Here is a 25,867-nt window from a genome sequence, read left to right as displayed (position 1 = left end):
TAATGAAGCCCTCTGGAGTAAAGAACTTTCCAACGCGAGACCGCTACATTTATTACTTCTTAACAGAACACATTGAAGTCCGTTCTTTTCCATCCGTTTCAACAATTCTATTATTTTCATTATTTAACGAGTTTTCTTGACGCCTTTTTGCATTAATTTGACACTTGTGAGTCTTTCTTTGTTTACTTTAAGATGGCTGCTGCTTTTGTCAAGTGTTTGATAGAAATGAAAAACAATGGTACCTAAGTATAATTAGTGACACACCTTTTGTGTTGGATTTTTTTAATAAAATGCTTTTTACGTGACAAAGTAAAAAAAAACTTCAAATAGATTTGTTAGAAAGAACGTTGGATATATTAAACATAGTATTTTTATCAAACGAATATATATAGAACGAAGTTGGGTAAAAAACCTGACCAAGAATATCCGACATTTATAACGAAAATAATTGACTTATTTCATAATAAAAACACTGATTTTAGACGTAAAACTATTGACACTTTTATGTACTATTTGTTATTTCAAAATAAATACTTGAGTTCTTATGTTATCAAATATTTGTAATTATTAATAAGCTTAAACAAACTTGGACTTTGATGTTTATAATTTTCAATTTTATTTTAATTCTTTTGTATTTTTAACACTAGCGGAACCGCGCGGACTAAGTATGGATTATATAAAGCATCCCCCGGTCAAAATTTTCAAAATATATTAAATGTACAGAAATCTAAAAAATATATTTTAACGTTATTACTTAGTAAAATATTTTTAGACAAATATTTTATAATGCAGTTATATTTAATAAATTTTAAATTATTTGCAAACTTTTGAAAGCCTGTAATTAGCTGAATATTCACTAAGCTCACAACGTAGAAATTTGGACAGGAAAAATGTATTAGCTATTGGTTTTCCTAAATAAATAAACAAACCGCACGCAGACGGGTAGCCATTAGTGTTATAGCCAAAGTCAAAAATATCTTTATTCAAGTAGACCCGCCCATAGGTGGCACTTTTGATGCGTACATAAGAACCACACGGTAGTGAGATGATGGCGATAAACACATTCGTAAACTTAAAACTAAAGCTACGAGGGTTCCAAACGCGTCCTGGTCTAAGAAGAAACCCACAACAAAATTAGCCGGGTGTTTTTTTTTTGTTATCACCATCCAATGTCATTTAAAAATATTAGTTTTTTTATCGATTACGTACGTACGTAGTCCTTTATACTATAACTAGCGTACCTAGCCCGCTTCGTCGGGCTAGTTTTTGCTTTATTTAATTTAAACAATAAACTTACATCATTAAATTTTTAATTTAAGTCTCATAATATATTAAATCATTTATTTCTCTCCGTATTCATTATTTTCTATTCTCTTCTCGAGCGGGTGAAGATCATTATCTACACATGTACACCCAAAAATAGAATATCAGCATAGTAAATAAAAGCTGTATTTGACAGTTTGACAGTTCAAAAATAGGAGTGCTCCGATCGTCACAAACAGGATTTACAGGATTACTATAAAACTAATGAATTGTATAGAAATAGATTGCATCCTGGAGATGGTCATTGGATTTATTTTATTCCGGGAAAATAACCCTTGGGATGTTGTTAAAACCCCAAAATAAATTGATATTCAAACATTCTTTATTGATGCAGGCCTATCATAGGCACATATAAAGCGTTCATATGCGCTAATATAAGCCAGTACATTATACTCCTACTTTGCAATAAGTAACATGAGATAGTTTCATGGGCACAAATAACAAGTAGGTACTTCCATACAAGCTATTGAAGTGATCCCTCCGAGGGGGCGATACATCCATCATACGGCCCATTTGTCGCGGCCGGTCAGCCTTACGAACCCATCTTACTATCAAATTGATCCCACAGATAGCAATAGGGTCAATAGAAATCAATAGCAATTAATACTCGTACGTCTTGTTCCCGACGTCGACAGCAAATCGTTGCTAGGAATATAAAATAACTAATTTCTTGATGTCCTACTAGTCGTTATCACCGACTTTGTCCGACTTATTTTAAGTGAAAAATTCGACTGTTGCAAGATATCCTCGTTCAAAAGTTCCAAAGGATCCCGTTGAAAAATAATTAATCTATCTTCGCACTATTTAATAATCATTACTATAAAACGCAAAATCCCGTGTGTGTAAAAAAGTGAATTCGCAAAAATGCCGTATCGAATTTTTTATTTGCAAGCCGAAAAGTCGAAACAAACTAAATTAGAAAATATTGTATGGGATCGGATTATTTTTATAGAGGCTTTTTTACGTGGTTTTTTTACTGGGGCATAAAGATATAAATTATCCATTTTATAATGTACATTTACGTATATTAAGGTCAAAGAAACTATTTAGGTACTTTGGAGAAAAAAAATTATCGGTTTTAATTTATTCGTGTAGGGATGCCAGATATTGTCACAAGACTGTTATGTATGTATTATGATCTAATCTAGATTTTCATCTGACGCACTGTTAAAGGGACAAACGACCCTGATTCGAATGAATATCGAGTTTAGGTTAAACAGTAATTACAATTAGCGTGCGTTAAATTATACAAAATGAGGCAACGCGGCTGCCATTTGTCCTGCACTTTACGAGTGCAAATTACAATGAAAATTGTTTTGTTAAGAGCGTTCTCTCAGCGTTTAATTGCATTGTATTTAATGCAACAATTCCCCGCGGGACGTTATGAGAAATAAGAAAATATAATCCCGTTACCTCTTACTATTCCAGCAGGCGTCACATAAATCCGACAAGATGAGTTTAATATCTGTATAGGTACATTTCCAGCTTTGTGTGAAAATGTAATACGTTGTTCGAATCAAAACACCAATAATAGCAACAGAGTGAGAAAAGTAGAACAATTTTAAAATAGTAAAGATGAGTAGAAGGCGGATCGCGTTATTGGTCTGTTAGACCAAATACCACGAGGTTCGAGTCCCGAGTAGACATTTTCAATGTGACGGAAAATTGTTAGTTCAGAGTTGAAATTTCGCATTGCCTACTTTTGTGCATCAGAAAGCACGTGCTGCTTGAGGCACTAATGGCCGTTGTCACTGGTAACGACGTCGTCTGACGACTGACAAGGTAATCGACAAGCAAACATCTACTGTTAACCAATAGTTATCTATCAATATAACGTTTCACTAACCTAAGAGTTGGTGAAACGTTTTTTTTCTAAAGCTTCAGCCTTTCGATTGAGGCGATGCTTAGGTCAGTATTAATAGAATTATTTTTCCGTGTTAAAATTCCTGTGCCTAGAAGTGGAGTATTAATAGGCTGATGATGGGTAAAGATGGGTTACCAAAAGGCTTTGTCGGCGGATGTTTGCCTCCCCACCGGCGTGTAGGTCCAATTAATTTAGCGATCCACGCGAGTAATAGATTCATGAGTGTTTGCCTGTTTGGAGCTAACTCTAGTTATCCTCAAATGAATTATGTATCTGTTATTTTTTTAAGTTGTAACTGTAAAAATATTATCATATTTAAAAACAAGTATATCATAACAAATTAAATTAAAACACAATTATATTTATACAACTAAGCTAATATAATGCACTTTTGATAGTTACATTCATAAACTTAAATAATAAAGGATATTTGTCCCGGGATCTGATCCCTAGGGATTTAGAGAAAAATCTTTGTTACCTGCGCAAAGTTAAACCAGTGAATCTATCTTGAAGGAAAGTTGCACGGAGATAGCTTGCAACCTATATATTCTGGACTATCTTGGACTGTATTCTAATTTGAAAATGATGTTGTTCTGATTATATTTATTATCCTACTCCTGTCAGGACATCAAGCTTCCATTTCAGACTGCGTCGTCACTTACCATCACGTGAGATCGCAGCCAAGCGTTAGCCTGTGTGTAGGTATATCCCTAACAGTAAATACTTTATCTTGGGCAAAAAAATGGGGTATGATGACATGACATAATGGCATGATTAGATGAGAAATTTAATCAGAGTGTCTTATTTGCATGCTGGATGCCGAATAATATCGGCCACCGTCGGATATTAACGGCCTCCAAGGGCCTTTGACGGAAGCCGCCTTGTTTCATCAAATATTGAAAAATCATTTTGTAAAGCTGAACTTACATGCGCTATTTTTGTGCAGACGGACATTTCAACGAGCAAATTTTGGCAAACTTCAAAATCAAAACGTTCATTTAGAACAGGCGACTGGCAAGTTGTTCGAAATATGAAATCTTTTTTTACCATAATTTCAACTCTTTTCTTTTATGTAACAATAAGGTGTCTGATAGCCAGAGCAAATGAAATATACACAATACCTCAAGTATATTTGCTATTTATTATTAATCAAACTTTACTTATTACAACACAATAGAGAAACTAATAAATGGCACAAACAATTTAACTAATGAACCCTAAGATTGAAACTTCTATACAGATTATATAGAATCAATTCTGTATTTTATTTACTTGTTATTAGAATACACATTTCAGCGTCAAAAGCCTAATACTCTGTTGGGTACTTAACAGACGTCGGCATATTGCTTGGTGTATTTCGAATCTTATTGCAGATACAAATAAGGTCGATGTTTTGTTGACCGATCTGCGAGCAGGACTTTTTAATAGCCGCCATTTGTTACAGGCGTAATGTTCTTCACTGTTCTTTCGTTAACTTGTTAAGAAATTAAAGATATACTAACAAACGCACTCGGATGCGTCCAAACCAGACTGAAAAACCGAGAAACGGATGCTATTGAAGGGAACAAAGTTAGTTATAAAATGAGCATTTTGCTAAATAAATTACTTGGCCTCCTAAAAACAAGATATACTGTCCTATACGGGCTGTGACCACAAATAAGTGTGCCACAATAAGTTGAAATTGCATTTTTCTTTTAGCAAGTTTATCTATTACGAATTTTTAATGAAATTTTCACAACCAAAGTGGACCGTCTCCTTTAAATTTTTCTTATCCATTCTATAAAATACTATTCATGTAAAGATTACTGTTTCTCTTAGTTATGTTTAATCATAACCGTAAACAAATTGATGAATGATTGCGGGTACGCAATGGTCTCGTAGCCCGTAGCATTGGCTACGCTTCTCTGCTACGAATTAGTACATTACTTTATAGTTTGACCGCAAGGTCTTTAGTCGTTCATCAGTTTTATAATATTTTTATCTTGGCAACATTTTTGCATCCCACTTTATTCAGGAGTAGCGTGAACCAAGGTTGATCATATATGTGTAATATAAGTTGAACAATAGTTTAAAAATATAAACGTTATTAGTCAACGGGGTGTTAGCAGTATGTTCCCAATAATTCTGCCGGGCAAAGTCTTGCATTATTGTTAACTTCTCAGTGCTTTTGGTGGCGTAACCTTTTGGTAGAAATCCGGCCTTGTTTTTTGTAATGTTTTATGAAGAAAGTAAACTAAGAATGGTTGCTAGACATAATATTTTTAAATACATGAATTTAACTGAACATTTCCTTACAGGAAACCCGATACTTAACAATTATGTACCGCGTGATCCGTAGTCGAAAATGCTAAAAAACAGTAATATGTTAAATTTATGTCCACACTAATATTTAAGTGTTCGAGTGTAGCCTAGCCTGCCTCAAAGCCGTGCAAAAAATCATTATAATCAATCAATCAATTAATCACTAAATAGGTAAAACCTAAACGTTGTCAAACCTAAAATTAAAGTATAAGTATATTGATATAGTAATTGAGGATTGATTCTAATCACATTCATCGCTTGTTCACTTTGATAACTATATTGTAGACCGTTGTTTTTGATCAGTCTTTGACAAAAAACGTACTTTTAAAGAGTAAAAGGTTTAAAATAAACGTAAAAGGTTAAAAATATTAACAAAAAATATTCGAGCCGTAATAAGCCCCGAGGGTTGGGAAAGAAGAAAATAATGTTCGTATTTTACTCTCGGTAAAGAGACAGATTGCTTGTTTAACAGTAATAACTGAGATGAAGCCATCATCTATAGGTGTTTGTTTATAAAAATGGGAAGAAAGCTTTTATTTATGTCATTTACGAAGATTACTTCAGTTTGACGAATAGTCGACATGGCTAAGTTGACAGCAATGTCGCGCGCGTTTTAGGCTTTATGGTGTTTATTATTGGGATTCCGTAGCCAAGGGTTTCTCAACGGACCCTATTACTAAGCCTCAATCTTTAAACAAATCGTGTATTTGGTTTGCCGTATAAAAATTAAATAAAGTAAAAAATTTAACAGGGAATTAATTGTAGCGGTGATAGCCCAGTGGGTAGGACTTTGACTCCACTTTCGGAGGAGCGAGTTTTAATCCCGGCACGCATCTCTAACTTATCTAAGATATGTGCGTTTTAATGAATTAAAATATCACTTGATTCAACGGTGAAGGAAAACATCGTGGGGAAACCTGCACACCTGAGAGTTCTCCATAATGTTCTCAAAGGTATGTGGAGTCCATCAATCCGCATTGTGCCAGCGTGGTGGACTACGGCCTTAACCCCTTCTCATTGTGGGAGGAGACCCGTGCTCTGAAGTGGGCCTGTAATGGGTTAATATGATGAAGAATTTAGTTTTTTTTGTTTTTTTGACTCGACTTTCTTTTTAATCACTTTTAAATCACAATACTCTGTAGCGTTATATACGAGTATTACAAGAGCGCGAGTACGGAACGTTTTGTTTGCGAGTGCGACTCGCAACTTACCTTTTTTTTTGTCTAGCTAGCTTTGCCTTCTCCGTAAGTACCTTCTGTACCCCTATAAGCCTTCTCGGCTTATTGTAATATAAAGCAACAAACTCACTTTCGCTAATTCGCGATAATGGGTTGCTAGTTGATTTTTTTTTTTCGACAAAATATTCCCGAGGGATTTAAATATACTAACTGGAGCTACACTGATATTGGCGTTGAAGATTTTTATTTAAATAATCTTCCCACAGAATTTTAGGAAAAAAAACCCGTAAAATGCGTAAGTTATTGCAAGCATAAGCTACCAAAATAAAAATTACCGGCGTGAAATTACGTGCCTCTAATAAATCTAGCGTTCCGGTACGATATCGCGTAGAAACCGATGAGGTATACTAAAATTTCAATTTCTTACGGTTTTGAGTTAGCCATACACAGCAAAAATGTACGGCAGGCTTGACAGGTCTTATCCAGTATTATACTAGGAGACCTTGATCGAGGGACATAGATTTTGATTCCTTACTACTTCAGGAATTCTGAAGTAGTAACTGATATATTATATCGTTGCTATTGTTGTTTTAAACTAAACTGTCTTCAATATGTTATTATCTTTGATTACGGAGTGTTCTTATTAATTACGTATAAACTCCTCCACACTCGATGTAAAAGTAGTTATGTAATTTAAGTTAGGTCATTGTAATATGAGTTGGGGTCACTTTCGAGGGCCGAGTTGGAATCCCAGCACCATTCATTTTTCTAAGCCATTTGCGCTTCAAGCAATTAAAATATAATTTGCTTTAACGGTGAAGGAAAACATCGTGAGCAAAACTGCTTGCCTGAGAGTTCTCTATAATGTTCTCAAAGGCGTGCGGAGTCCACAAATCTGCACTGGGCCAGCGTGGTTGACTCCGGCCGAAACCCTTGTCGTTGTGGGAGACCCGAGCCGTTTTGTGGGCCGGTAATGGTTCGGTACAATGATGATGAATTTTAGTTATACAATAAATTTAAGTCCTTCAATTTAGTTTTGAATTTATTTCTATTACAAAAGAATTTTTAGTTGTGTTTGGACTATTAAACTTATTTTATAGTCTCAATATAACTTTTATGTCCAAAATTAATATTATTGTACGAAAATGGTTGTTTAATAAAATTATGTATACCTATATTATTCAGTCCGTTTTTTTTTAAACATACATCGAGAACTGGCTATCGATGTTCGATCTACAGAAAAGCCAGCGGTCTAATTTCCCACACAAATAACCAAACCGATAATTTATTTGTAATAGTTAATTAAAGTAGATTTTTTTACGCTATTTTTTGATATTCCGTATATTAATGGTCGATCTTAAAATCCTTTGGATTGCTTTGAAGAAAAAATAATTAAAAAACTTACCGTGAAGTGGATCAGCGAAAACTTTTGTGGAACTCTCGTAAGCCCCTTCTCTGCTTCCGAAACACCACTGTTGCCCTTTGGCCCGTCGAAGCCTTATATACGGCGAGGGCAAAAGGCGGAGTCTGTACGCGCATGCCACCCCAAGCTCCACCCCTTTTAAGAGCAACGCCGCAAGACGTCACTCGTGACGTCACCAAAACGTTGACAAGAGGAAAAAAGAAGAGATTAAATGTGTCAAAGGTTTAAGGTTTCACTTATTACTAGCTTCAGGTAGGCATATATAAACTTTTAAGAACTTACATCTGAAGAATATTTTTAAAGCTCTTCGCATATTACCATCGAGGGTAGGCAAGCAGCTTTACATTTTTACTGACTTCTATGTACGATTATGTACACTGATTAGTATCTCGTTGGTCTTTTTGAATAAGCATCAAGAAGTCTTGGTTTGATTCTCGGTTGGGTCAATAAAAATGGTGTCACCAGTCCAGAGTTAGGAAATTGGCGTTGTTCAACACCATGCCTCGTGCCACGTTAGATTGTCATCCCCGCTATTATAACAAATACGTGATTATAACATAGTGCTTGTGTGTAAAATATTAAAAAATAATATAGTTGTAGGGTTCATGTTCTGAATCACTCTCTACCACGAGTAAGGTAAGTGCCAAGCAGTGGGACTGAGGCTGGTGGGTGATGATAACGATTTAAATCAATAGTCTAGATACGTAGTTACGTAGCATGTAATAACTCTCTCCGTCCAAATGAGTGGGTCTAATAACGGTGTTTTACGACGCTGCTATAAACACCAATTGTAACAGTAACTATTAACACGAATGAAGATCGTTAACTCTTAACAGTTTAGCTAACACTGAGACGTCATAAAGACTAACTACTGTCCGCTGTTTAATTCGAGGATATCGCAGTCTGGAGACAGATCTTTTGTAGAAAATATAATCATCATCATCATCATCATATCGAGCCATCACCGGCCCTCTACAGAGCACGGGTCTTCTCCCACTATAAGAAGGGGCTAAGGCCGTTGTCCACCAGGTGGCTTGAGAACATTATGTAGAACTCAGGCATGCAGGTTTCCTCATGATATATCCTTCACCGTCGAAGCAAGTGATAGTTTTAATTACTTCGAACGAAAAAAAAGATAGAGGTGCGTGCTGGGATTTGAACTCGGCCCCCCTTCCTTCCACTGGGCTATCACCGCAGAAATTTTAATGCGGAGACAAAAAGGAAAATAATGCTCTATGCACATTAAACTGATGGTTGTTATTTTACCACAGAAAATTAAATTCTTACTGTGTTGATGTTATTAATGTTATTGAACTTTTCGGAGACCTTTTTATTCTAGAGATTTATTGAATATTTTTGTATTTTCGATCGTTTTTACTGATTCTTATTAACAGTTATCGTTAAGCGCTACATTTATAGTTCACGTTATATATATCTAATATTAAATGAACTATAAATGTGGCGCTTAATGGTTCCTTGCCAGTAGCCTCTATGAGAAAAGTGATTTTAGCGAGCTGGGACAAACATTGGAATTGGCTAATACCCCATGCCTTGTTTGCTTTGTGTTTCGTATATTCGACTATGTATACCAGGTCGTGAGATCGATTTCTGGAGAGACACAGGGATAGGAATTAGCATTTTTTATATTTGTGTCTCGGGAAACATGTTATGCCGTCACTTCACTAACTTGTCATGCAACGTAACAGTGTGTTAAAAGTGTTTGACGCGTTGACAGCGTAGGTGCGTTGAATACGATATGGTCAGTGCATGATTTAGAAATTTACGTTAAGCCGAAATTATGTCAATTTTCCATAGCGTAAACTGCATATCCCTCAGCATAATACTAATAATAAGTTCATTTATAAACACATTTTCCCCACCCTTTGGGTTAGAACAACCTGTGTTTCAGAGGGTGGTCCTTTCAAGGACTTTAAATAATATGTATTAGGAGCACTTCCTACTATGAACTATCAAAAATGACAATAATATAAAGAGTAAAATATAAATGCACGAGAGAAAAAATATACAAAATAATCTAAGCTTGCGCGTGAGTTTGTTTGTGTGTTTGTAATGTGAATAAGCGGGTAAGTAACTAATATAAGTAAGTAAATAATGTTCGTAAGTAAATAAAGGAAGCAAGTTAACGAGTAACGAATAAGTAACTAATGTAAGAAAACAATGTACGTGAGAAAATAAAGCGAGTAAGTAAATAATGTACGTAAGTATTTAAAGCGAGTAATTAAATATAGTATGCAAAGAATAAAGCAAGTAAGTAAATAATGTCTGAAAGTTAATAAAGCCAGTAAGTGTTTATGATAATACATAAAGTGAGTAAGTATATACAGTTAATAAAAAATCGAGTAAGTAAACAATTTCGTAAGTTAATAAAGCTAGTAAGTAGCCAATATAAGTAAGTAAATAATGTACGAAAGTAAATAAAGTTCGTAAGTATTTAATATGCATAATATGTAAATTATATACGTAAAAAAGTTAATTTAATAATGTATGCAAAAAATAAAGCGAGTTATTAATTAATGTACGTAAGTTAATGAAGTGAAAAATAAAAAATGTTAGTAAGTAAATAATATACGTAAGTAAATAAAGTGAGTAAGTAAATAATGTACGTATGTCAATGATTTAAATAAGTAATTTAACAAATACAGCGAGTAAGTTATATATAATTACATAAAGTGAGTAAGCTAATAGAGTAAATAAAAAATCGAGTAAGTAAATGATGCACGTAAGTTAATAAAGCGAGTAAGTTACTTATGTAAGTTAAGTTAGTAAATAATATACGTAAATAAATAAAGCGTATGAGTAAATAATGTTCGTAAATAAATAAAGTAAGTAAGTACATAGCATAAGCAAATTATAAAAGTAAAGTTAATTAAATAATGTATGCTAAAAATAAAGCGAGTTACTAAATAATGCACATAAGTTAATGAAGCGAGTATTTAAATAATTTTTTAAGAACATAAAGCGAGTAAGTTAGTAATGTAAGTAAGTAAATTATATACGTAATTATGTAAATAATTTACGTAAGTGAATAAAGCGAGTACATAATTAAAGTAAGTAAGTTAATAATGTGCGTAATTAAATAATGTACTCAATTAAGTAAATTTTTGTATGTTAATAAAGCGAGTAAGTAAATAATTTAAGTAAATAAATTATGTACGTATATAAATAAAGCGGGTAAGTAAATAATTTAAGTAAGTAAATTATGTACGTAAATAAAGAGAGCCAGTAAATAAAGTAAGTCAAAGCGAGTAAATAAATAATGTACGTTAAAAGTTTCGGAGAGTGTGTCAAGAACTGTTTGATCTAGTTCTCCCCTCACCTTTTTACCATCGAACCACGAGGTACAGTAAGGATCTGCATACCTACGTGGTTGAAATTCCTCGGAAGCGTACGAAGCGCTTTGTATCTTCGTTTCTGATTCGTACCGCAAGAATCTGGAATGCCCTTCTGGCTTCCATTTTCCCCAGTAGCTACATTATAAGTACCTTCAAATCAAGAGTGGATAGGTGTCTTCTAGGCAAGCGCACTTCCAGCCAGTTACCAGGTGTGACTAAAAAAAAAACGTAAGAGTTTAAGATACTCACGTAGATTGTTTGTGTAGGTGTGTGTGTGTGTGTTTAGGTATGGTATAATGCTATAGACAATCAGGTCTTTGGAGAATGGATTTGATCAACAGGGCGACGACATATTACTGTCCAAACAGAATGCGCCGTAATTCGGACACGTAAACGTGCGAGTAAACAGCACGTGTTGACTCGCCAGATTGGTTCCGCGCAATCGTACGGGCTTGCGAAAATATTTCTCACTTTGTGGCACAAATTACTTGTAGCATTTATAACCGGAATCAAAAGTAGTAAGTATTTGTAAACGAATGTATGTTAAAATAGATGAATAGAAATAGTCTCAATCATTCCTATTAAAAATAAATACAAATTAAAATTAAAATTTATTTATTGCGTACCAGTTATTGCTTTTGGTTATTTTTTATTTAAAGTTTTGTTGTCTCTCACCAGGATGTAAGCTCATGCTTTGATAAATTATGCCATGTTTACCTTGCATAAGTAACAAAGATTTTAGAACTGGTGCTAATCGCACCAGAACGCCTGAGCGGATCTTGATGAGGCTTGAGGTACTTTTTATCCCGGAACAATTTACTGCACCCGTGAAATAGATTTATTTTTGCTAAGTTTGATGTGGGCTTTTCTTCAATCGTTTGGAACCGGTTTAAGTTAGGTTAGTTAGGTTAGGTTATTATCATCACCTTACAATTATTTAAACATACTCGTATATATGTTTGAACGCATCATAAGTGCCCGTGATAGGCCTACATATTAAAAAAAAATTGAATTTGAATTTTTCACAGAGCATGAGATCGATAGCGCAGGGCAGCGACTCTGATTTCTGAGTAAGGTTGTGAGTTCGATTCCCACAACTGGAAAATGTTTGTGAACATGAATACTTCTCAGTGTCAGGGTGTTTACGTATATTATTCATAAATATATATGGGTACTAAGATGTAGTACCTATAACACAAGCTACGTTAGCTTACTTTTTGCTTAATTGTAGTGGTATATTTATTTATTTTACGCCGTATTTGTTCTTTAGCGTACCCTGGTATATATACTGTCTCAGGCAGTGGCATGAGAGACTCTTTAATGTTATCAAAGGCCTCTGAAGACTACCCACACACTTGACCAGTGTCCTGGACTGCAGCCATTGTATTCTGAAAAGCGACCCTTGCGAAAATAAAGCTTAATTTTTATAATATATCATGGAATTCCGCAAAATAACATCTGCTTCTATCCAATATTTTATAATGATGATGATAATAGGTACATCTAAAGGTTAGATTATTTCATTGTAACTTTCGTTCATTGAACAGAAATCGTAAATCCATCAAGCTTCTGACGTCCGCCTCGTGAGTCGTAACTCAGGCAATGGGTGTAAACCGCGGAGCGAATGCCACTAAAGATCATTTTACTACGGAACACTAATTGACTTCGATTGCCTTTTATTGCGAGTAACTTCCAGTCGCCGATAAAAATGATCATTTTAACTATGGCTTTAAAAATGGAAACGAATTCGATTTTATGATACTCCTTTGCTATTAGAATTTTTTTATTGAAAACATATGTTTCAAGTCATTTAAAATGTGGCCCGTCCAGAACGGTATCTGGAATGTTGGCTGCATTACAGCCCATTAGAACCCTTTTATAAATATTGTTCATTAATTCAATTATGCATTAAAAGAGGTTATTATAACGTATAAATATTGTTCATTAATTCAATTATGCATTAAAAGAGGTTATTATAACGTATAAATATTGTTCATTAATTCAATTATGCATTAAAAGAGGACAACTGTCAAAATACAAAAAATAATTAACATTCGACAAGAATACTTTCAAAGCAAGTTAAATGAGATTTCGAATTTGGACATTACTCTGATTTCGTTTGGGATTAATATTACCGTAAGACGGTATTACTATATACGGACAGGCGATGAGTTCTGTAAGTCCCGGGTTCGTTTTCGGGCAGGGGAAATTTGGGAATTCATGATTTCTGAATTTTCTCTTGTCTGGTATGGTGGGAGGCATTGGCCGTGGCTAGGTACCACCCTACCGACAAAGACGTGCCGCTAAGCGATTCCGGTGCGATGTGGCGTAGTTACCGATTACGGGTATGACTATTTTGCTCCCTAACAGTTTAGCCCGCTACAATCTTAGACCGCATGATCACTTACCACTAGTACCACCGTACCTTAGCCCGAACCATCTACTATTGAAGCGCTATTAGATGACCTGCACTTCATACCACCTTAAAACCATCCATGAAGTGACAATAAAAATTTAACAATTTAGATTTTCAGATATTTCAGCTGTTTTTACAACTTTTCAGGGAAGTCCCAGATTCATTCATGGCCTTAACAGCCTTAGATGAATCACTGGCCTTAACAGCCTGAGTAACTAAATAGCCTCTATTCACTGCCGCAACGCTATCTAGGCCTAGACATCGGTATTAACCAGTGAGATCAAAGGTTTCGAACCACGATAGTAACTATCCACGAATGTAGCCTCACACGTTACCTGTGATCAATTAAAAAAAAAGGTTTTTCCGGAATTAAATCCTGTAGATACCTGTTACTTTTAAAAGACACAAAATAGATGAGTTCTGAAGAAGTTTTCTACGCTTTATAGGATGGCTGAGGGATGATTGGATGTCACGTATCTTTTATAGTTTTCAGGTTTTTTAGCAATAATTAATGGACCAAGCAGATAGGCCACGTGATGGTGAGTGGAAAGCCATCTCTTATAAAGCCCCACTTCGTGAATGGAAAGAACACGTCCTACAAATCGACACCGTGTGTCCGTCAACTTAAGGCGTAGGGTTTAAGTCTTATATGTCTGTAATAACACCGGCAACCACTTCCTTCAGACCGGAATGCTATGAATACAGCAATGCTGCTTGGCGGCAAAAATAAGCATGACGGACGAGCTCTGCCACAAAATCCATGACTTTGACTTAACTTGTCACCTTAATTCTCAAAAACACATATTTATTAGATTTTGATTTCAATACAATATTCGTAAGACGTAACATTGCGCGACTTTTCCAGTGCACGCTGAGCCACAGTGGTCGTGGCAAGAGTTACCATTTATCTGCGATCCAGAGGCTGGCATTCGAGGTCTCCAGAACTTTGCTAGATACGCTGATAAATCTCAGTTGGTAAGTAAAAGTTTCATTACAGTATAGAAGGGGAACGTAGTCCAGTCGCATTCGCCTACGATAGTTTTTATTTATATATAAGGATTTTTATACATATACATTTTTATACAGATATTAACTATTACTGACAGCTAGGTAGGTATTTACTAAAATCCCAGTGAACTTAATAAAAGCTTGAACCAACTTTCCCTTTATGCCAAACCAGATCAGGTTTGGCTTCAGCTTCTATATGTGCTTCGGTTTTTTGTGCAGGATCAGAAACTGTTGACGTGGGAGGATGTGGCGCGGTGCGACGGACTACACGGATCTCCCCTCTACGTTGTGTTCGATAACAGCGTCTACGACGTCACCGAGTTTGCCGACTTTGTAACTTTTATGATTCTTTATTCTTCAATCACATCAACTCATTACCCGTAATCATTAAAGAGCACCACGCTGTAGTCCACCACGCTGGCCTAGTGCGGATTGGGGGGACTCCAAACACCTTTGAGAACATTATGTAGAACTCTCAGGAGTGCAGGTTTCACGATACTTTGATATTCTAATTACTTAAAACGCACATTACTTAGAAAAAAACATTCCCGGATTATTTAAAAAGATTTCCCAGCTAAACCAATATCAATTTACTGCCGATTGGCGAAGTGATTAGCGACCCTGCTTTCCGAGCTCAGGGCCGAGGGTTCAATTCCCACAACTGGATAAACATAAACGTTTTTCATTGTTTGGTGTTTATCTGTATATTATAAGCGGTACACACTGACACACCTAGTGCTCAACATACTTACCTTATTTAGAAGATTTGGCCAATTAAAATTAATAAAATAGTTAATCTGATAACTGTTAACTGATAATTTTTACAAGTTCAGGAATTTTATCCGAAATAAACGTTATTATTTTTACTATTGGAAGTATTTATGCATATTATATTCATAAAAATATTTGTCAGCTATCTTAGTACCCATAACACAAGCTATGCTTACTGTGGTGTGTGGTGTGTGGTGCTAGATGGCGATGTGTGTATTGTAATAGTACATATTTATATTAATTTATATTTATTACCATAATATCCAGCAGGCGACATTAAATACTTTTTATCACGGGAAATGTAAAAACGCGGAAGAAATTTTCCCTGCACGTGTATAATAAGTTGGTGTGTAAAATAGAGAAAAGCATTTTTGCACCGGAGTTTTACAGTTTTAAGTAAGCTCTGAATGCTAATACGTATCCGTATTAATTTTTAATTATTCCGGCATTCTTACGACTAAAATAGCGAACTAAAAGCGCATTCTCAGTACCCTCATTACTAACGAGAGAACATAAACATTAGAACTACTAATAGACTTCCTCGGTTTTCGTAACTTATAATAAGAAGGTATAAAATTATAAAGGAGCTTCTATGAAGAGTTTTTTTTTACTTGACATACATAATTGTTATAAATATTGTTCAAATTGTCTCGCAGTGTAGCTGTAAGCATGTTCATCTACGGATCACGAGTTGTCAAGTTTACGATTTAGCAACAATCGCACTGAAAAAGTGCGATTCTTGCTAAATCGTAAGCTTGACAACTTACACCGAATTCTCAGCTAGCTCTTAATTTCCAGCACCCAGGTGGCAGGCAGCGGCTCGCAGACAACGCAGGCAAGGACGTCTCATTGGCCATGAGGGCCGCTGGCATGCCTAACTACATATTTAATAATGTTCTGAAAATTTTCAGAGTAGGACAAATTAAGACAAATTAATTAATTTAAATTTAAATAAGTATCTATTTTAAACAGCTGTCAAAATTTAAATTGCATTCCTCAATTAAACACTAAGGTCATTTCAAATAATTGTGGTATACCTTTGACTGTCAGTTGAAGCCTTGACTTAACTATTCCGACGCTATGTCTCGTTTATTTGTAGAACCCTAAAAATTTGGTGATTGAGAAAACGGCCCTTGGTTAAGTTACTGCTTAATGACGACCCAATTATTTAATAAAGTGTCAAGTGAATAACTCCCATGGGAAAGAGAAGGGGAGGAGCAGTCGCTATTATGGAGATGGGTCTGTTTTGTGATTAACGACCGGAAATGATATCCGAGTGGAGTGTCCTTAACAAAGGGAATTGCTAAAAGATTCTTCAGCGTGCGTCCCTAAGTTCGCCAAAAAGATTACAACAAGATTGTAAAAGGAGGTAGAAAATAACATCTCTATTGGATAAAAGCTCACCTTATATCCATGATTTGCAACGAAAATTAAGCATAGTGTGCTATAATCTGTGACACTCAGATATATCTGTATGTTGCAATTGGACAGTAGATTTTTCAAGATTACGGTAATAGAATATCTTCGGGGTAAATCCCAAGCGTGAACAGCGATTGTAAGTATTGATAACAACTGCGACACCATGAGGTATCTTTGCATCTTCAGAGTCTCTAACAAGACTGAATTGTATGGGATATGAACCCGTATTTATATCAAATAACCCACCAACACAATGTCAATGGATAGCTATAAATCAAATATAATTGTAATTTTTTCTTCTGATTAATTACTACATTTGTTAAAATCTTAATCAATTTAATAATATATATGGCAAATATAGAGATCTAGGTATCAAAAGTTTAATTATTTACCCACAAATAACTGTAACAGTAGCTCCCGAACGTAGTAGGGTGTTATATTTCAAATCCTGAGAGAAACGAGAAGCATTACCTCTTCCTTGGATGATACTAGCACACCTTGCAGTGGTTTTCAATAACAACACAATATGTATATATTTTGGAAACATGTTTTGGAGGGAGTTTTTAATAATCTACTCTACGGTTCGCGCTTCACAGGCTCTTGCGAGTGAGTAGCATGCGTAGAAGCGAGATAGCAACGGAAGAGAGATGAAGGTCATTATTTATCAAAGCATCATCGCAATATTAATTGATTGAACAGAATTTACTTCGGATGCTAACAATACAAGATGGAAGATCTGTGTGCTGTGGGATATCCTTAGTGTTCAAATTCAAAATTCATTTATTTCAAGCACTAATATAAGCACTTTTGAAACGTCAAGTCTGTCTGTTTGTACTGATTCTATCACCGGTTCGGAAGGCAGATTCTACCGAGAAAAAGGCGGCAAAAAACTCAGCACTTGCACTTTTACAACACCATTTACAATTTAACAATCATTGTTCTATCTTGTGTAAGATGAAAGCGGAGCGGCTTGCTTCCAGGCAACCTTGTCATTAAGAAATTCATCAATAGTAGTGTTTGTTTGTTGGTCGGTCCTTGCTTCACGCCATTAGTACAACCAATCAATTGATTGGTTTTTGGCACAGAGTTAGTTGAAAGAACGGAGAGGAACATAGGCTACTATTTATCCAGGAAAATAAACGGTTCCCACGGGATTTTTATTTTCTTATTTTTTAAGGCGTACGTAACACCTACCTTGATGAAATTTATATTTCGGCACTTGAAGTCTCGCGAAAACGCTAGTGCTAGCTTTGTGTGTGCTGAAGATAAATCGAAATCTGTTGAGGAAAAGATAACGAAACATCACGATTAGTTATAAGTTATAAAGCCGATATATATCTCAACAATTATTACTGTATATTTCAATGGGCTTGGAAAAATTGGCAGTGACATAGTGAGTGGTTATCGAAGTTTGATACAGATATACTATCGCCAGTAGTGCGGCGGCGGCTGATTGGGAAATACAGTGAGGAAAGGCGAAAAGGTGAGTGACTTTATACTATATTCGTATTTAAGTGTCACACATACTTTACGGTATATATATTAACCACTAATCCGGTAAGACAAAATGGTTTTGTGTTAAAAAGTTCATATAATGGGTACCTAAAAGTGATCGATGGTATACAAAATTTTTGAGCGAGCTTATTAATGCTACTATCCTACTATAAAAATAGAACATAATTATATCACTAAAAAAATAGAACATAATTATAATTAATTTTAGGGAGTAAATTTGTTTTATAAATATAACCTAAAGTAAACTATGTAAAACTAAATAAAATCTAAAACGTCTTCGAAACCACCGCAGCGAGGCACAGTTCCTAAGATGCTGGCAGCATTGCCCCTTTGGATGGCCAAACGAATTTGTTGGCCAAGGTAACTGCCCGCTCTAGGATCACCGGTAGACTCGGTAACCCTTTTTGATAACTCTATATTATTTATATCTATATAATTCAAAAAAGTTCAAAACTTCAAAGTTCATTTATATCAAGTAGGCCTACTTTCGAAACGTCAAGTATGTCTTTTTAGTGACTCTACCACCGGTTCGGAAAGCAGATTCTGCTGAGAAGAGCCGGCAAGAAACTCAGTAGTTGCTCTTTTCCAACATCAACATTATAAATTTACATATAATATATCCCTATCCCTACTAATATTATAAATGTCAATGTAAGTTTGTTTGTTACGCTTTCACGCAAAAACCACTTAACCGATCCTCACGAAACTTTGGACACATACTCTTGGAAGTGTTAGAAGTAATATAGGATACTTTTTATTAAGCTCGGTTCCTTTGGGAGATGAAAATGGGTATGAAAATGTTTGACGATTGTACATCATAACTCCGAAAAATTATAACCAATTTAAATAATTATTTGTGTACTATAGAGGTTATAATATGTGTTTAATTTTCTCCAAACTCTGTGTAGATCTGAATGTGGTTGGAGATAGAGGACGAACTCCTCATTTAAGGCTTAGCGTTACTGAATACTTTATTTTTTTTTTAAACTAGAACTAAATTGAATGCCACATCAAAAAACAAAAACGCAGACGAAATCGCGGGCAACAGCTAGTAATATTATAAATATGAAGGTGTGGAGGTTTGTTACTCAATCACGCTAAAACGGCTGAACGCCGAACGGCTTTGGAGTAAATTTGGCATGCGTGTAGCTCTTGACATGGAAAAGAACATAGGGTACCTTTGACATTATTATTTGAGAGAGTAGAGTTTGTGTATAGACGATGGTTTTCCATTTTCGTTCAGGTAGGCCATCTTCTGCAGGGCAGGCATCTAGCACAGGCAGAAGACAATAATTGTATCCCTCGATTATATCCCCTGACAAGAGGTATAATTTTAGTGTCCACCTGCTAAAGCACGGGAACATGGAATAGAAGAAGTTCATCCCGGTTTATTAGTAAACATATATTATTTGGATATTATTTCCACTTGTGCGCCAATGATCTGAGAGTTGATAAGACTATGGGAGAAGATTAACTTTTCCTTTCCCCGGGGAAATGTCTGTAAGTTATGAATATAAAACTGAAACCATACGATAAGCTGCCAAATGAGTACCTACCATTTTTGTAGAATTCATAGCTTGTTATAATTAACACGGAAAAGTAGTCGTGGGTCTATATAAACCAATTCTTAGTACTGTAAAGCTGAAAAGTTAGTTTGTTTTACGATAAATACAAGAAGTAAATAAATAAATAAGTATAAAAATATATCGACAATTAAAACACATCGCCATGTTATGGGTACTAAAAGACTGATGAATATTTATATGAATAATATACACAAATACTTATAATATAAACACCCACTGAAAAAAAAAGTTGTGGAAATCGAACCCACTGCCTTGGACTCAGAAAGCAGACAGCATACTGCAATCGGCTGTAAAACCTATAGCTCTCATTTAATAAATAATTCATTTCATTTTAGGAAAGGTAAATGGCTAATTTAACTAAATGCGGGCGAAACTGCGGGGGCTATGATAGTCTATATTTTGTAATACTGATAATAGCTCGTCGATCTGTGACACTGCACTAGATAAACGTTAACCTTCGTTTAGTTTTCTACATTCCTAGAATGGAAATTACTCTATGACCCTGATAATATAACTATCTCATGACGAGTATGTAATCCTACGAAATATAAGATTTGATCAGTAATTGTGCCATTCTGTTGTACACTAATTTCTAGACTATTTAACCTAATAAAATAATAAAAAAGGTCTGTGTGTATTGTATACTGTAAACACGTAACAAGTAAAACTTCTTTATGACATCTTTTTTTATTTTTTTATTATTGCAATTAATTGATGTTTACTAGATAAACAGTCGTATTCATTAATGATTGCTAGTTTTAATAAAATTATTATTTTCACTGACTTACAATCGAAAATTGAGGTTAACTTGAGATAACTTTTAAAAAAATACCATTATCACACCCACGTGTTGAATGTATTAGAAAAAAATATGGCGCATAACGGAAAAATGTAACTTATAAAAGAAGATGGCGCGTAACAGAAAAAACGTTACAAGATGGCGCGAAACTGAATAACGTTACATTGTTATACAATTTCTTCCATACGTCAATAAAGAAGTTAAACTTAAACCCATATCAAGAATTTAACTGAATTGAATTGTGTTAACCTTGGCCACAAAAACACACAATGGAAGGATTAGCACTACTATAATTTAACTAAGTATTTTATAACCCTTACCGTGCCGCCATACAAGTTTACTATCATGAATACTATAATGAGCCTTGTTTAATGAATTAATGTATAATATTAAAGATGGCCGCCGTACAGAAGTACACGACAGCAGACGTGGCCAGCCGCAACGGCAAAGGCGGCGGTCCGGTGTGGATGATATACAAGGACGGCGTTTATGACGTCACCAGTTACGTGCCGCAGGTAATGACCTATTACGTGTACAAATGTCCTTCCTTTTTGATCTGTGCAGTGTCGTGCACAGGGTCTTTTACCAGGGTGTATAACACTGCCCTAAAAAAATAGGGTATGCAGTGCTTTAGTGCATGTATATTTCAAAAGTCAAAAAAAAAGTCAAAAATATCTTTATTCAAGTAGGCCCACAGGTGGCACTTTTGATGCGTACATAAGAACCACACGGTAGTGAGATGATGGCGATAACCACATTCGTAAACTTAAAACTAAAGCTACGAGGGTTCCAAACGCGTCCTGGTCTAAGAAGAAGCCCACAAGTTTCTATGGGGGTCACCCATATTAACCACCAAACTGACAGTCAGACAAAAATGTTGAAACAGAACTTTAACGATAGCATAAAGTCGGCCCCCTGCGAGGTGGTAATGAAATTGGTCGCGGGGAGTCCCTGGAAACAAGCGGCCCGGAACAGTGTATATTTAAACTCTTTAAAAGACCTATGTCCAGTAGTGAATGCCAATCGGTTGAAGTGATGTTGGTAAAGTTCAAGTTATGCTATTCTTTAAATTATAATGATAAAAATGAGTTTGTTTTTGATTACTTATTAATGGTTTATGCACCATAAATTGTGAAAGTCAAGTGAACATATGATACATGAAGTGTACGAAGGAAAGCTTTTCTCTATAATAGATCTCTTCTGGCTACCCCAGGATGTGAGTAAGATGATTTAATTCAGGTAGGTATAGGTCTTGTTATGAGAGAGTTAGTTAGACATTACAGCTAGACATTTCCGATTTTATTTTGCATGGCACACACATAGAAAACACCCAGAATCGGGATGTATAGCTAAGTATTTTCTCTTTGTACCGTCCGTTTAATCCGTCACATAATCTCTCGGGATAACGAACCTACCGAATTCTTCGAGCCTTAGGACTCTATTTACGGCTGTATTTCTTCACATAACACAACCTCGACACAAAGCTCCCTTCAGCAGAAGAATCAATTCAAAATAAACAGACAGACAACACAAATACATATGCATATATATTTATATTATCAGTAGGCCCGACATCAGTGCACGTACTGATAACGACCTATCACTACGTGCAGCGATAGTCTCGCCTCAAGAGACTTTCCCTTTATCTGTCAAGTATATTCTATCAAGAGTTTTTACACTCTTAAATACCAAAGCTGATAGAGTACCGCAGCTGGCGATAGAGATAGCTATATTCGGAGTCTATGTGATCACCTCTGAGGCACGGAGGTAGACACCGACTATTGTCTTCTGGTACTCAGAATGTTAAATTTTTGGTCCGACCTAGGAGTAGAATACGGGACTTCTTGATCTGCAGTTGAACAGGCTGACCCGACAAATTACTATCCCTGATATTTAAGTAAAACCAGTCAATTTTAGAGTGCGATTTTGCGAAATAATAAAGTTTAAAATCAATTCGATGTCGTGTTGACACCCTTACCCACATGATACCGCAAAAAATATCTTATCGTGTAATATTTAATTATTAACGATAACACAGATCGATTCGATATGATCCATTTTAAATCAGGAACTGATACGGATAGGGTTTTAGCACGTAGGTATAGCAGCCTGGCCGTTGGAGCAGCGTGGAGTTCCATGAGGATTCCATATCCCTCATCATCCTAGAGACCTATGCTCATCATCCCCAGTCGGTTTTTCCCCTGCTGGGCACACGCCACAAGACGGTTTCAATGCAACATGGCGGGTTTCAGCGATTATCACGTGTTAGTGATAACAACAGGGATCCACCACTTAACGTGCTCTTTGAGGCACGAGATTGGATAACATGGATCCCCTTACTCCAAGCTGTTACCGAGTGTTGTGATGGTGTTGGAGTTTTCGAGTACCCGTGATCCGCAGTGGAACACGCTGACCAACCAACGACAGTCAGCCCGACAGTGGGATATAAGGCTTTCATTGTTATACAGGCTAGTGAGGAAAGGGGTCATAGGACACCTCCCACAAAAGTATGGGCAAAACTAATGCCCGTTTTCACTAACCTTGTTTTCAAATAAAATCTGTTAATGTCATCAGGAGTTCTGTCATTAGTTTATTTGCAATAATAACAAAATACCTATAATCTAACATACTAATACATACACTAATACATATAACATATCATTTTTGTGTGTGTTTGTGCATGCATGTATATGTCATGCGTAGAGTACGTAGTACGAAACGTGAACGTGAAACGTTTTTTGTCTATAGACATCATTTAACGCATTCGATTTGTAGTCTTTAGTTTTTATATAGAAGTAACCTAAACATTAAATCACAAGCATACGTAGGTATATGCGTATGAACGTGTATGTGAAATGTGAATTATAGTTTAAATATTATCTAGGACCATCTCCTTCTTCTTCCGTTGTTATCCGTGATCACATTTGCATGAACCGATTTGATGGTTGTCACAGCGTAACTTTTCATGACAAGTAAAAGTATTGTTACCAGGAAAAGTAGTGAAACAAAAGTTTTTCCATTATTATGCAAACTGTAATACCCCATTGGCATAGTACGTACCCCCTTTCCAAGTAGCATCAAATGTTGTGATCGGTTGGTTGCAGCACCCGGCGGGGGACGTCATGCTGGAGGAGGCGGGCGCGGACTGCACCAAGGCCTTCGACGAGTCCGACCACTCCTCCGACGCGCTCACCATCCTTCAAAAGTATAAGATCGGAGAGATCGTTGATGTGAGTACCTTACTATGTTTACACCTCTCTGAAGTAAAGACGAGTGGAGCGAAGAACATTGTGATCTTATTAGTTGACCTCAAGAACAAGAAGCACTTTAAGGTCTTGATATTTGAACTCTCCGGTACTTTTAAGAGCATTATGATATTAATCGTTGACATCTCTGGCACAAAGAAGGTGATGCGCACGAAAGCCTTATAACTTAGGCTCTCTGGCACAGTGAAGCAATTGCTCTATTAGTTGAGCTCGCTGGCATAGCGACGATGACTTTGGCTTTATAAGTTGGCTTCTCGGGCACGATTTATGAACTAAAAAAAAACTATTTAAAACTAAAACGTCCTCGAAACCACCGCAGCGAGGCACAGTTCCTAAGATGCTGGCAGCATTGCCCCTTTGGATGGCCAAACTAATTCGTTGGCCGAGGTAACCGCTCTAGGATCACCGGTAGACTCGATAACCCTTTTCGATAATTCTTTGAAAAGAGCTCTTATTATCTAGTTTATTTTAGGTTATATTTATAAAACAATTATTTTAAAAACTCTAAATAAATTGTAAATAAATGCTCGAACTTAGTTATACTCATGTTTGTTACTTAAAAATTAGTGAAGTATTAGTTAGTATAAAAATATTCCTTCAGATGCGTGCTTTATATACAACGTGTAACGGAATTAGAAAATAATATTTAAGGATGCATAAGTATATTACATAAGGACTCACCCTGTAAAAATATTAAACCAAAAAAGGAATATTTATTCTTTCAGACAAACGAATTCAAAACATTCTAAGTGTACTTAGAATGTTTTGAATCCGTACGTAATAAATTCATTCTACCATAAAGGGATATCTGGAGGAGATCGCTTAAAGCGATAAGACCGCGTTGGCGCATTTTATATAGATATATATATTACTATAAAATATTAAATATACGTCTAGTTTCATTTTTTATATTATTAAAAAGGTATTTATTAGGATTTTTAGGTATTATCAGTTATGTTATTTCAAGTAAATAAACAAAAGCCTTATAATTCCTCTAATAATTTGATACAATAGCGTACCGAAAAAAAAAATTAATAAGCAGACATTGTCGTAGACAATAGACATAGGCATTTCTGAAATGGAATGGAAAACCGGAACCTTTTAAAAACCTATTAGTAACTATTTGATAATTTAGCAGTAATGAGGAAACGTTTAGATACATCGTCGGCCGGTGCAAAAGACCGTTTAATGTAATGTGCACTAAGCTAATGTGTCAATTGTATTTCATAACAAAATGCCGCCAAATGTAACACACAGTAGTACCTAATAGTGACGTCGTTCACTTAACGCCGAGAGTGCCGAGTGGCGCACTACGGCTGTGACGCGTCACACTGATAGCGTTTTTTGATAGCATCTTATATCGCGTCTGGCCATTTTTGTTGGAAATGATAGCAGAGGAATGTACTTACTTCCCTAATTATTTATTCCCCTAATAAAGATAACTTTAATGTAAAACTATGTAGGTACATATTACATAAGGAATTTTCACTCGAACATGACTTATCACATAACTTAGTATTGAAAGGTTTCTTCTTTAAACTGGACAGACTTGTTGCTTTTTTTTGGCTTGCCGTACGGTTATTAGCTTAGCCCATCTGAGACTGCATAATCGCTTCAGTAAACCTACTGAGTGATTATGCATTCT

At 35.6% G+C, this 25,867-nt stretch overlaps 2 protein-coding genes across 4 annotated transcripts in view; one reads left to right on the top strand and one right to left on the bottom strand.

Annotated features, from left to right (window-relative positions):
• The window catches only part of LOC120625282 (prothoracicostatic peptides-like), a 73,204-nt gene extending 65,080 nt beyond the window's left edge, over positions 1-8,124 (bottom strand). For all 3 annotated transcript variants that reach the window (XM_039892298.1, XM_039892300.1, XM_039892301.1), the window contains exon 1: positions 8,072-8,124. The gene's annotated coding sequence lies outside the window, so the exon portion shown is untranslated. The remainder of the gene's footprint in view (positions 1-8,071) is intronic.
• Positions 1-25,867, top strand: part of LOC120625283 (cytochrome b5-like) — a 107,536-nt gene that overhangs the window by 76,587 nt on the left and 5,082 nt on the right. The window contains exons 2-5 of the mRNA XM_039892302.1: positions 14,724-14,833; positions 15,086-15,199; positions 21,352-21,471; positions 24,061-24,186. Coding sequence (XP_039748236.1) covers positions 14,724-14,833; positions 15,086-15,199; positions 21,352-21,471; positions 24,061-24,186 — 470 coding nt within the window. The remainder of the gene's footprint in view (positions 1-14,723; positions 14,834-15,085; positions 15,200-21,351; positions 21,472-24,060; positions 24,187-25,867) is intronic.

Source organism: Pararge aegeria, chromosome 7, assembly GCF_905163445.1.
Source record: "Pararge aegeria chromosome 7, ilParAegt1.1, whole genome shotgun sequence".
Classification (NCBI taxonomy): domain Eukaryota; kingdom Metazoa; phylum Arthropoda; class Insecta; order Lepidoptera; family Nymphalidae; genus Pararge; species Pararge aegeria.
Note: the sequence above shows the minus strand (reverse complement) of the source record. Positions and strands in the feature narration are given on the sequence as shown.